We start from the raw sequence: 12662 nt of genomic DNA, 5'->3' as shown, positions 1-12662 counted from the left end.
TTCTCAGAGAGAGATGGCTTAGGAAGGGTTTGGCATATTGAGGATAAATAGATGAGCGGATAAAAAAAAAAAATGCAGGCCAGGCGCGGTGGCTCATGCCTGTAATCCCAGCACTTTGGGAGGCCAAGGCAGGCGGATAACAAGGTCAAGAGATTGAGACCATCCTGGCAAACATGGCGAAACCCTGTCTCTACTAAAATTACAAAAATTAGCTGGACGTGGTGGTGCGTGCCTGTAATCTCAGCTACTTGGGAGGCTGAGGCAGAATTGCTTGAACCCAGGAGGTAGAGATTACAGTAAGCCGAGATCGTGCCGCTGCCCTACAGTCTGGAGGATAGAGCCAGACTCTGTCTCCAAAAAAAAAGAAAGAAAAAAGAAAGCAATTACAGCAAAATATTAACCATAGTATAATCTATACGGTGGTTATATGAGTGTTGACTACACAATTCTTTTTTTTTCTTTTCTTTTTTTGAGACATGATGTTTTAATCATGGCTCACTGCAACTTTGACCTCCTGGGCTCAAGTGATCCTCCTGCCTCAGCCTCCTGACTAGCTGGGAGCACAGGTGTGCACCACCATCACTAGCTAATTGTTTTATTTTTTTGTAGAGATGAAATCTCCCTATGTTGCCCACATTGGTCTTGAACTCCTGAGCTTAAGCAATCCTCCTGCTTCGACCTCTCAAAGTGCTGGGATTACAGGCATGAGCCACTGCACCCAGCCTCACTATACAATTCTTTCTTTCTTTCTTTTTTTTTTTTTTTGAGATGGAGTCTCACTGTGTTGCCCAAGCTAGAGTGCAGTGGCGCGATCTCAGCTCACTGCAACCTCTGCCCCTCAGGTTCAAGTGATTCTCCTGCCTCTGCCTCCTGACTAGCTGGAATCACAGGCACCAGTTATCACACCCGGCTACTTTTTGTACTTTTACTAGAGACGGGGTTTCACCATGTTGGCCAAGCTGGTCTCAAACTCCTGACCTCAGGTGATCCACCTGCCTCGGCCTCCCAAAGTGTTGGATTACAGGCGTGAGCCACCGTGCCCGGCCACCGTACAGTTCTTTAAACTTTTACATGTGTTTGGATTTTTCATATTAGAAAAAGGAAAGAAAAAAATGTCTGGCAAGTAGTCGGCACTCCTAAGTGTAAGGTTTTGGAAAGGGAATATATTCCCTTTCTGGGATAATCCACATTTCAAATGCCTGGGAGGGGCTCTGTTTGTCCTGACAGATGGCAGATTTCAGGGGAGGGCATCTACCAAGCCTAGAGGTGATAAGCCACTTTGCCCACCCAGAGCTGCTGGCAGTGACCTTAGGTTTACTATGTTCCTCCTGATATATGGCACTTGGCCCAGAGTGGACTCCACCTTGCCACCTGTCACCTAGGCTGGAGTGCAGTGGCATGATCTTGTCTCACTGCAGCCTCAACGTCCTGGGCTCAGGCGATCCTCCCCACCTCCCTCCTGAGTAGTTGAGGCTACAGGTGCTCATCACCTTGCCCGGCTAATTTTTGTTTTGATAGAGATGGGGTCTCACTATCTTGCCCAGGCTGAGCTAGAACTCCTGGCCTCAAGCGATCTGCCTCTGCCTCCCAAAGCATTGTAATGACAGGTGTGAGCCACCATGCCCAGTCAGGAACTCAAAGAATCTTACCCTATGCTGTAGTATCTGTTGACTATGGTGTGAGCCACCATGCCCAGCCAGGAACTCAAAGAATCTTGCCCTATGCTGTAGTATCTGTTGACTATGGTGTGAGCCACCATGCCCAGCCAGGAACTCAAAGAATCTTGCCCTATGCTGTAGTATCTGTTGACTATGGGGGAGAGGCAGGATAAGGTGTTCCAGACCCCGCCTGACACCTGATCCGAAGAGGTTGCTCATGTTTGCTCAGGAGGTGAGGTTCACACAATAAAGGGCAGGGGGAGGGCTTGAACCTGGTATAAAACATCTGGAAGTTTCCAGGGGGCTGCTTTGCATCTGAAACTGCCAGGTGAGGGGTGGCAAAGATGCCGGAATCTGAGTTGGGGGGGAATTCAAATGGGAGTTGGCGAATAGGATGCCTGGAAGGAGTGGCAGGAAAGACTTGAGTTAATTGGGGCTCCTGGGTCTGCACTAATCTTAGGTGCAAAGCTGTCTAGGTCTCTGCTGAAGGACTGGGGACACCTGGTTCAGGTGTCCAGGTGTTCAGGGGAATGGACATGGCCAGATGTGTGTTAGTGGAGAAAAGAATAGTGACACATAGACCAGGTACCTGGAGTCTAATATCTTGAGCTGGTCCCAACTCCTTCTGCAACTTCTCTGTCTGTCCTAGTTCCACCAGCACTGCTTGGCTACTGGTGCTGGCACAGTCCCTTCTGTCACCAACTCTGCTCCCCAGGTGACACAGAGGCACCTCGAAAATTCTTCTTTCCTTGCGACCAGGTGGATGCTAGGGATTTAAACCATGCTCCAGGTGCCCCATAAGTCAGGCCAATTCACCACAGATGGTGAGGCTTTCTTTGCTCAGCCTCTGGGCTTGGTAAACTCAGCCGTCTCTTTGCTTGTGAGAGGTCCTCTACTCCCTCCTTAGAAAACTTCTTTCCTGGCTATGGCCACACCAACCCAAATGTACCTGAGTTTGGCTGATTTCAAAAAACTTTTCTGCTTTGTGCCAGGATGGAATAAGGCTTAATCCAGATAGTTAGGGTTCATTTTCAGGCTTGAGAGAAAAGAGGAGGGCTTGGCTACAGCCAGACCAGGGAGAGCTGGAGGGATCAGGGACATAGAAGGTAGCATCAGGGAGGAACAGGACTATAGGCTATGGACAGTCATTTCTATGCTCAAGACTGGGTCTGCTGGGTCTGAGTTGAAGGACGAAGAAGCCTTGGTCTGAGCTGCAGGTCAGGAGTGCCTGGGTCAATCAAGTCCACAAGGAAAAAGGTGAATCTTTATTTGCTCTTTTCTTCCCACTCCAGCCTCAGAATGTTGACAGTCGCTCTCCTAGCCCTTCTCTGTGCCTCAGCCTCTGCCAATGCCAGTAAGTGAGATACCAGAGCCTGGTAATGGGGACATGGGAAGGCAGGAGGCTGGTTTCAGGTGGGAGCTGAGTTGTGGGAGGAACAGGGGTGGTGCAGAGAAACTGAACTCCTGGGAGATTTCTCCCTCCAACTCCTGCTTGCCCCTCCAGTTCAGGCCAGGTCTTCCTCCTATAGTGGAGAGTATGGAGGTGGTGGCGGAAAGCGATTCTCTCATTCTGGCAACCAGTTGGACGGCCCCATCACCGCCCTCCGGGTCCGAGTCAACAACTACTACATCGTAGGGTAAGATTCTTTGAGTTGCTGGCTGGGTGCAGTGGCTCATACCTGTCATTACAATGCTTTGGGAGGCAGAGGCAGATCACTTGAGGCCAGGAGTTCTAGCTCAGCTTGGGCAAGATACCAAGACCCCATCTCTACCAAAGAAAAACAAAAACAAAAACAAAAATTAGCCGGGCATGGTGGTGAGCACCTGTAACCTCAACTACTCAGGAGGGAGAGGCGGGAGGATTGCCTGAGCCCAGGATGTTGAGGCTGCAGTGAGCCAAGATCGTGCCACTGTGCTCCTGCCTGGATGACAGTCTCTTTGCTGGCAAAATAATTGAAGTTCCCTGTAGGATCTTCCAGGGCTCACCCAGGCTTCACAGTCTGTAGGACTAGCAGGAGACTTGTCATCCCTGTCATCACCCTTCTTTCTCCTTCCTCCTCCCCTCTTTCTCAGTCTCCAGGTGCGCTATGGCAAAGTGTGGAGTGACTATGTGGGTGGCCGCAGTGGAGACCTGGAGGAGATCTTTCTGCACCCTGGGGAATCAGTGATCCAGGTTTCCGGGAAGTACAAGGGGTACCTGAAGAAGGTGGTCTTTGTGACAGACAAGGGCCGCTATCTGGCTTTTGGGAAAGACAGCGGCACAAGTTTCAATGCTGTCCCCTTGCACCCCAACACCGTGCTCCGCTTCATCAGTGGCCGGTCTGGTTCCGTCATTGATGCCATTGGCCTGCACTGGGATGTTTACCCCAGTATCTGCAGCAGCTGCTGAGTCCCCTCTCCTTGGCAGGGACACTGTGATGAGGAGTAAGAACTCTTTTATCACTAACCCCCATCCAAATGGCTCAATAAAAAAATATGGTTAAGGCTAGTGTGTGTGGGGGCATATGTGGCTGGGATATCTGCCTCCTGACTCAGCTGGGGACGTGCAAATCTCACTTCTGGCTGGCTTTGGACATCTGTCTGGAAGAGTGGGAAGATGAGGGAGAGGTGTGTGAGAATCCTGGGCTTGTACTATGATTTATCAAGAGGAGATGAGACTCTGGCTTCCATCAACGCTCTTCAAGGACAGCTCCTTAGAACATTGATCCAAACTGGAGTCCTGGGTCTGAGGGGAAGGCCTAGTTGTGGCTTATACCAAAACCGCAGATGTCCCACTCTCCAGCTCTCCTCATCCCTGGTCCTCCCCTTGAGAAAGTGCTGAACTCACTTGCTGTGTGTGGGTGGCCAGGACCATTAGCCTTTGTTCTTTCCTGGAACCCACCTAACTCCTGAAACTTAGCTGAAGTCTGTGCCCGAGGACCCTGCCCTGTTGGCAGGCCCAGCTCCTCCTCACCTCTACCCATGAGCCCCAGTGTCCTGCTAAGCCCTCTCAGATCTGGGATTCCTCCTTCCTCAGGAAGCCACCACCTTCTCAACAGTGGAAACCCTGCCCACAATACGCTCTTAGGCTTTAGACATCAGAAGGTTACAGTGGACTGGGGGAGGCTGACACTAGGCTGAACTCGTTAAGGAATGAATGGGAGGTAAGAAAACACAGGCAGCAAGAATGAGTGTTTCGAGAAGTTTGGCTCTGGTTTGCCAGAAATAGGCAAGTCAGTTATCAGGGGTGTAAGGAAAAAGGGTTTTGTGTCTTTTTAAAATCCTAGACAGGAGAGTCACGAGCATGTTCACATGATAAAGAGGAAGAAAGAGAAAGAGGCTGGCGATTCTGAAAAGAGATCACTGATGAGGTCTCAAAAGAGATGGAAGAGGATGGTTTATGCAGTTGGGGAAATAAATTTTAAGAAGGGAAGAAAATTAAAATGAGTGAAGGTATGCGTTAGTTTTGTGAAAGTTATCAGTATATGGCCGGGCACAGTGGCTCACATCTGTAATCCCAGCACTTTCGGAGGCCAAGGCAGGCGGATCATTTGAAGTCAGGAGTTGGAGACCAGTCTCCAACATGGTAAAACCCTGTCTCTACTAAAAATACAAAAATTAGCCAGGTGTGGTGGCCCACGCCTGTAATACCAGCTACTTGGGAGGCTGAGGCATGAGAATCACTTGAACGCTGGAGGCAGAGGTTACAATGAGTTGAGATAGCGCAACTGCACTCCAGCCTGGATGACAGAGCAAGACTCCATAAAAAAAAAAAAAAAAAATTAAAAAAAAGAATGTTATCAGTATCAGAATGGAGTCACATATGTCATATCCTAACGAAATGGAACCAAGCTGACACCTAAATTAAGTGTCACACCTGATAACACCTTGGAGGACTGGGTGGAGAACCAGCAGACAACAGCAAGGAGTGGCAGAGTCTGTAGACCAAGGTCAGGTAAAAGGATCACCCATCATGTTGGGCATCAGATGAGGCAGGTTCACACACTACCTGAGGAAGCTGGTCTTTGTGACAGACAAGAGCTGCTCTGCCTCTTGGGAAACATAGGCACCAGTTTTAGTGCCACCCTGTTGCACCCCAATGCTGTCCTTTAACTCATCAGTTACGGTGCTGGATCCCTCATCACTGCCAATACAGGGCTAGCAATATGTCCGCCCCAGTGACTGCAGCCGCTGCGGAGCCCTAGCCTCCTCTCTGGCAGGGGCCCTGTGGTGGGACTTCTCTATCATTAACCTCCATGCAGTTGACTCAAGAAAAGGATATGGTGGTTGGGCAAGGGGGCTCACGCCTGTAATCCCAAGACTTTGGGGCTCAAGTCAGGAGGGTCGCTTGAGCCCAGGATTTCAAGACCAGCCTGGGCAACACAGCAACCTGTTTGTAGGCAAAATGAGGAGTTGAAGTTCCCTGTAGGATCTTCCAGGGTTTCAACCAGCCTTCATGTGCAGGGGGACTGGCAAGAAATCTGTCATCCCTGTCACCACTTTGAAGGTCTCAGGGTGTATGTAGTTCCTGAAAAGTTCAAGTCCCACCTGAGACTCTGGTCTTTTTGAGGGACAAGGGCTGCTAACTCCTTTTGGGAAAGATGAATGTCAATGCTGGCGTCTCACAACACAGCATCATGCTCTGATTCATCAGTGATTCCCTAATCAATGCCATTGGCTTGCATTGTGACTGTCTATCCCAGCCTATCCAGTGACTTCAGCAGCTGCAGAGCCCCAGCTTCTTCTTTGGCAGGGGCACTGTGGTGAGGAGGGAGGATTCCTTTACCATGAATCTCCATCCAATTGGTTCTATGAACTGATATGGTGGCCCAACTGTTGCGGAAAGTCAGGGACCCTGAACAGAGGGACTGGCTAGAGCCACAGCAGAGGAACATAAATTGTGAAGATTTCATGGACATTTATCAGTTCCCAAAATTAATACTTTTATAACTTCTTACACCTCTCTTTACTGCAATCTCTGAACATAAATTGTGAAGATTTCATGGACATTTATCAGTTCCCAAATAATACTCTCATAATTTCTTATGCCTGTCTTTATTTTAATCTCAATCCTGTTATCTTCATAAGCTGAGAATTTACATCACCTCAGGACCCTGTGATGATTGCATTAACTGTACAAATTGATTGTAAAACATGTGTGTTTGAACAATATGAAATCAGTATACCTTAAAAAAGAACAGAATAACAGTGATTTCAGGGAACAAGAGAAGATAACCATAAGATCTGACTGCCTGCAGGGCCGAGCAAAAAGAGCCATCATTTTCTTCTTGCAGAGAGCCTATAAATGGACGTGCAAGTAGGAGAGATATCACTAAATTCTTCTCCTAGGAAGGAATATTAAATATTAAGACCCTAGGAAAAGAATTGCATTCCTGGGGGGAGGTCTACAAATGGCCCTTCTGGGAACGTCTGTCTTATGCAGTTGAGATAAGAACTGAAATACGCCCTGGTCTCCTGCAGTACCCTCAGGCTTACTAGGACTGGGAAATTCCAGCCTAGTAAATTTTAGTCAGACCAGTTCTCTGCTCTCAAACCCTGTTTTCTGTTAGGATGTTTATTAAGACAATATGTGCACAGCTGAACACAGACCCTCATCAGTAATTCTAATTTTGCCCTTTGCCTTGTGATCTTTGTTGGCCTCAGAAGCATGTGATATTTGTGACTCTACTCCCTGTTCGTACACTCCCTCCCCTTTTGAAATCCTTAAAAAAAACTTGCTGGCTTGCGGCTCAGGTAGGGGCATTACGGACCTACCGATATGTGATGTCACCCCCCGCGGCCCAGCTGTAAAACTCCTCTCTTTGTACGCTTTCTCTTTATTTCTCAGACTGGCCAACACTTAGGGAAAATAGAACCTACATTGAAATATTGGGGGCTGGTTCCCCCGATACCCAACACCATGGCTCACGGCTGTAATCCCAACACTTCCAGAGGCCAAGGCAGGAGGATTACTTGCACTTTGGAGTTTGAGGTTGCCATGAGCTATGATTGTACCACAGCACTTCAACCTGGGTGACACAGTGAGAGCTTGTCTCTAATAAGATATTTAAAAAAATGCCATTTTAAAAGTGTACACTTTCATGGTTTTTAGTATATTCACTGTGTTGTATAACCACTACCACTACCTCATTCCAGAACATTTCCATCACCCCCAAAAGGCGGCGGTTACATCTGTTCACTGTAGTGCCAATTACTCAACCCCTCATCATCCCCTGGCAACCACCACTCAGGTGTACTTTCTATGTCTGTGGGTTTGTTATTGTAATTTGAAAGTTTGGCCGGGCGCGGTGGCTCAAGCCTGTAATCCCAGCACTTTGGGAGGCCGAGACGGGCGGATCACGAGGTCAGGAGATCGAGACCATCCTGGCTAACACGGTGAAACCCCGTCTCTATTAAGAAATACAAAAAACTAGCCGGGCGAGGTGGTGGGCGCCTGTAGTCCCAGCTACTCGGGAGGCTGAGGCCGGAGAATGGCGTAAACCCGGGAGGCGGAGCTTGCAGTGAGCTGAGATCCGGCCACTGCACTCCAGCCTGGGTGACAGAGCGAGACTCCGTCTCAAAAAAAAAAAAAAAAAAAAAGAAAGTTAATTGATGTTACTTTGATTTCATTTTGAATACAGTAAATATGAATCAAAACCTATATATACGGAGCATCTTCACAAGCCTCATTTTTCACTGTTGCCCAGGCTGGAGTGCAGTGGCACGATCTCGGCTCACTGCAACCTCCGCCTCCCAGATTCAAGTGATTCTCCTGTCTCAGCCTCCCGAGTAGCTGGGAATACAGGCGCCCGCCACCATGCCCGGCTAATTTTTTGTATTTTTCGTAGAGATGGGGTTTCACCGTGTTAGCCAGGATGGTCTCGATCTCCTGATCTCATAATCTGCCTGCCTCAGCCTCCCAAAATGCTGAGATTACAGGTGTGAGCCACTGCACCTGGCCTGGAAGTTATTTTTTAAAAATCAATTGTTTCTTTCTCTGTCATCCAAGCTGGAGTGCACAGGCATGATCTCGGCTCACTGCAACTTGCACTTCCTGGGTTCAAGTGATCCTCCTGCCTCAGCCTCCCAAGTAGCTGGGACTATAGGCACATGCCATCACATCTAATTTTTTTTTTTCTTTCAGATGAAGTCTTGCTCTGTCCCCAGGCTGGAGTGCAGTGGTGCAATCTCGGCTCACTACAACCTCCAACTCCTGGGTTCAAGCAATTCTCCTGCCTCAGCCTCCTGAATAGCTGGGATTACGGGCATGCGCCACCATGCCTGGGTAATTTTTGTATTTTTAGTAGAGATGGGGTTTTGCCATGTTGGTCAAGCTGGTCTCAAACTCCTGACTTCAGGTGATCCGCCCGCCTTAGCCTCCCAAAGTGCTGGGATTACAGGTGTGAGCCACCTCACCCAATCCTTTTTTTTTTTTTTTTTGAGACAGAGTCTTGCTCTTTTGCCCAGGCTGGAGTGCAGTGGTGCAATCTCAGCTTACTGCAACCTCTACCTCCCAGGTTCAAGTCATTCTCCTGCCTCAGTCTTCTGAGTAGCTGGGATTACAGGTGCCCGCCACAGCACCCAGATAGTTTTCTGTATTTTTAGTAGAGACCGGGTTTTGCCATCTTGGTCAGGCTGGTCTCAAACTCCTGAGCTCAAGCGATCTGCCCACCTTGGCCTCCCAAAGTGCTGGGATTACAGGCATGAGCCATCGCGCCCAGCAAATGCTGTCTCGCTTCTAGGAATCAATATAAATCATCTGGCAATTAATTTTTAAAAATTTTATTTTCAGACAAAGTCTCACTCAGTTGCCCAGGCTGGAGAGCAGCAGCACCATCTCAGCTCACTGCAACCTCCACCTCTCGGGTTCAAGCCATTCTCTTGCCTCAGACTCTCAAGTAGCTGGGATTACAGGTTTGCAACACCATGCCTGGCTAATTTCTGTATTTTTACTAGAGACAGGGTTTCACCATGTTGACCAGGCTGGTCTTACACTCCTGACCTTAGGTGGATCACCTCGGCCTCCAAAAGTGCTGCGATTACAGGCGTGAGCCACTGCTCCCAGCCTTAATTTTTATATTTTTAGTAGAGACATGGTTTCCCCATGTTGGCCAGGCTGGTCTTGGACTCCTGACCTCAAATGATCTGCCCACCTCAGCCTCCCAAAGTGTTGAGATTACAGGTGTAAGCCACCACGCCTGGCCAAACTACTCTAATTTCTACCAGCCAGATGCAGATCCTTAAAACAACCCTAGGAGGTATTTCAACCATTATTCCCTTTTAATATCTGAGGAAATGGAGGCACAAAGAGGCTAAATCTTTGGTCTGGGTGGCCTGGCACTAAGGCCCTGTAACTAAATGATTTATTCAAACAGAAGCCCTATCTGCTTGATCTATGCTCTTTTCACTATTTCTGGCAGGTTTCTTTTTTTTTTTTTTTTTTTTTTTTTGAGACGGAGTCTCGCTCTGCCGCCCAGGCTGGAGTGCAGTGGCCGGATCTCAGCTCACTGCAAGCTCCGCCTCCCGGGTTCACGCCATTCTCCTGCCTCAGCCTCCCGAGTAGTTGGGACTACAGGCGCCTGCCACCGCGCCCGGCTAGTTTTTTGTATTTTTTAGTAGAGACGGGGTTTCACCGTGTTAGCCAGGATGGTCTCGATCTCCTGACCTTGTGATCCGCCCGTCTCGGCCTCCCAAAGTGCTGGGATTACAGGCTTGAGCCACCGCGTCCGGCCCAATCTGGCAGGTTTCTTATAAAATATCTGGAGTTAGCAACAAACGTGAAAACTGAACAGCATTTTCTGACGGACAAGGAAGACCAAAGTGTCAATTGCCGATGCCAGAGATTCTCAAAGTATGGTCCAGAGACTTCTGGGAGTCCCTGAGACACTTTCAGTGGGTCTGCAAGTTCAAAATTATTTTCATAATAAAACTAAGATACCATTTGACTTATCTTGCATTGTTTCTCAAGTATATAGTGGAGTTTTCAAAATACTATATTGTATGTGACATCACAACCGCATGAATGCAGAAGCAGATATGAGAATCGTTTTATTATTTGTCTTTGAGACAAGGTCTCCCTCTGTCACTCAGGCCAGAGTGCAGTGGCACCATCACGGCTCACTGCAGCCTCAACCTCCTGGGCTTAAGCAATCCTCCCACCTCAGCCTCCCAAGTAGCTGGGACCATAGGTGTGTTCCACCACACCTGGTTAATTTTTTTTTTCTAAGAGATGGAGGTAGGCTGGGCACAGTGGCTCACGCCTGTAATCCCAACACTTTGGGAGGCTGAGGCGGGCGGATCATGAGGTCAGGAGATCGAGACCATCCTGGCTAACATGGTGAAACCCCATTTCCACTAAAAATACAAAAAATTAGCCGGGCATGGTGACGGGCGCCTGTAGTCCCAGCTACTCGGGAGGCTGAGGCAGGAGAATGGCGTGAACCCAGGAGGCAGAGCTTGCAGTGAGCCAAGATCAAGCCACTGCACTCCAGCCTGGGCGACAGAGAGAGACTCCGTCTCAAAAAAAAAAGAGATGGAGGTCTAGGCCGGGCTTGGTGGCTCACACCTGTAATCTCAGCACTGTGGGAGGCCAAGGCGGGTGGATCACCTGAGGTCAGGAGTTCGAGACCAGCCTGACCAACATGGAGAAACCCTATCTCTACTAAAAATACAAAGTTAGCTGTGCACGGTGGTGCATGCCTATAATCCCAGCTACTCGTGACGCTGAGGCAGGGGAATCGCTTGAACCTGGGAGGCAGAGGTTACAGTGAGCCGAGAGATTGTGCCACTGCACTCCAGCCTAAGCAACAGAGTGAGACTATGTCTCAAAAAAAAAAAAAAAGGGCACACCTCTCTGGTTTTTAGTATGTTTACTACATTACGCAGCCATCATCACTACTTCATTCCAAAATATTTAACATTTCCATCACCTCCAAAAGAAACTCATTATATATGTTGTGGGAAGTCAGGGACCCTGAACGGAGGGACCAGCTGAAGCCATGGCAGAAGAACGTAAATTGTGAAGATTTCATGGACACTTATCACTTCCCCGATCAATACCCTTGTGGTTTCCTATGCCTGTCTTTACTTTATTATTTATTTATTTATTTTTATTTTTTTTTTTTTTTGAGATGGAGTCTCGCTTTGTCGCACAGGCTGGAGTGCGGTGGCACGATCTTGGCTCTCAGCCTCCGAGTAGCTGGGACTACAGGTGCGCACCACCACTCCCGGCTAATTTTTTGTGTTTTTAGTAGAGACGGGGTTTCACCATGTTAGCCAGGATGGTCTCGATCTCCTGACCTCATGATCCGCCCGCCTCGGCTTCCCAAAGTGCTGGGATTACAGGTGTGAGCCCAGCTGCCTGTCTTTACTTTAATCTCTTAATCTTGTCATGTTCGTAAGCTGAGGATGAGTGTCACCTCAGGGCCCTGTGATGATTGGGTTAACTGCACAAATTGTTTAAACAATATGAAATCTGGGCACCTTGAAAAAAGAACAGGATAACAGCAAGGTTCAGGGAACAAGGGAGATAACCGTAAAGTCTGGCTGCCTGTGGGCCACGTGGAACAGAGTCATATTTCTCTTCTTTCAAAAGCAAATAGGAGAAATATTGTTTAATTCTTTTTCTCAGCAAGGAACATCCCTGAGAAAGAGAATGCGTTCTTAAGGGGAGGCCTCTACAATGGCCGCTTTGGGAACATCTGTCTTTTACTGTTGTAGATAAGAGATGAAATAAGCCCTGGTCTCCCATAGCACTCCCAGGCTTATTAGGATGAGGAAATTCCCGCCTAATAAATTTTGGTCAGACGGTTGTCTGCTCTCAAACCCTGTCTCCTGATAAGATGTTATCAATGACAATGCGAGCCCAAAACTTCATTAGCAATTTTAATTTTGCCCGGTCCTGTGATCTCACCGTCTCCATTAGCCTTGTGATATTTTATTACCTTGTGAAGCATGTGATCTCTGTGACCCACATCCTATTCGTACACTCCCTCCCCTTTTGAAAATCACTAATAAAAACTTGCT

The 12662-nt window shown here is 48.2% G+C and overlaps 2 protein-coding genes across 3 annotated transcripts in view; one reads left to right on the top strand and one right to left on the bottom strand.

Moving 5' to 3' along the window:
- Positions 1-4146, top strand: part of ZG16 (zymogen granule protein 16) — a 32944-nt gene extending 28798 nt beyond the window's left edge. Inside the window, exons 1-4 of one of the 2 annotated variants that reach the window (XM_077985898.1) lie at positions 1902-1986; positions 2951-3012; positions 3163-3295; positions 3732-4146. In XM_077985898.1, coding sequence (XP_077842024.1) covers positions 2958-3012; positions 3163-3295; positions 3732-4047 — 504 coding nt within the window. In that variant the 5' untranslated portion in view covers positions 1902-1986; positions 2951-2957 and the 3' untranslated portion in view covers positions 4048-4146. Of the gene's footprint in view, positions 1-1901; positions 1987-2950; positions 3013-3162; positions 3296-3731 lie in introns of those variants that run through there. The other variant, XM_028840825.2, reaches the window with a different exon arrangement.
- The window catches only part of ZNF48 (zinc finger protein 48), a 242055-nt gene that overhangs the window by 208929 nt on the left and 20464 nt on the right, over positions 1-12662 (bottom strand). The gene's annotated exons all lie outside the window — the stretch shown is intronic.

This window comes from Macaca mulatta, chromosome 20, assembly GCF_049350105.2.
Source record: "Macaca mulatta isolate MMU2019108-1 chromosome 20, T2T-MMU8v2.0, whole genome shotgun sequence".
Taxonomy (NCBI): domain Eukaryota; kingdom Metazoa; phylum Chordata; class Mammalia; order Primates; family Cercopithecidae; genus Macaca; species Macaca mulatta.
The sequence above is the reverse complement of the archived record's forward strand: the minus strand, read 5'-3'. Positions and strand labels throughout refer to the sequence as shown.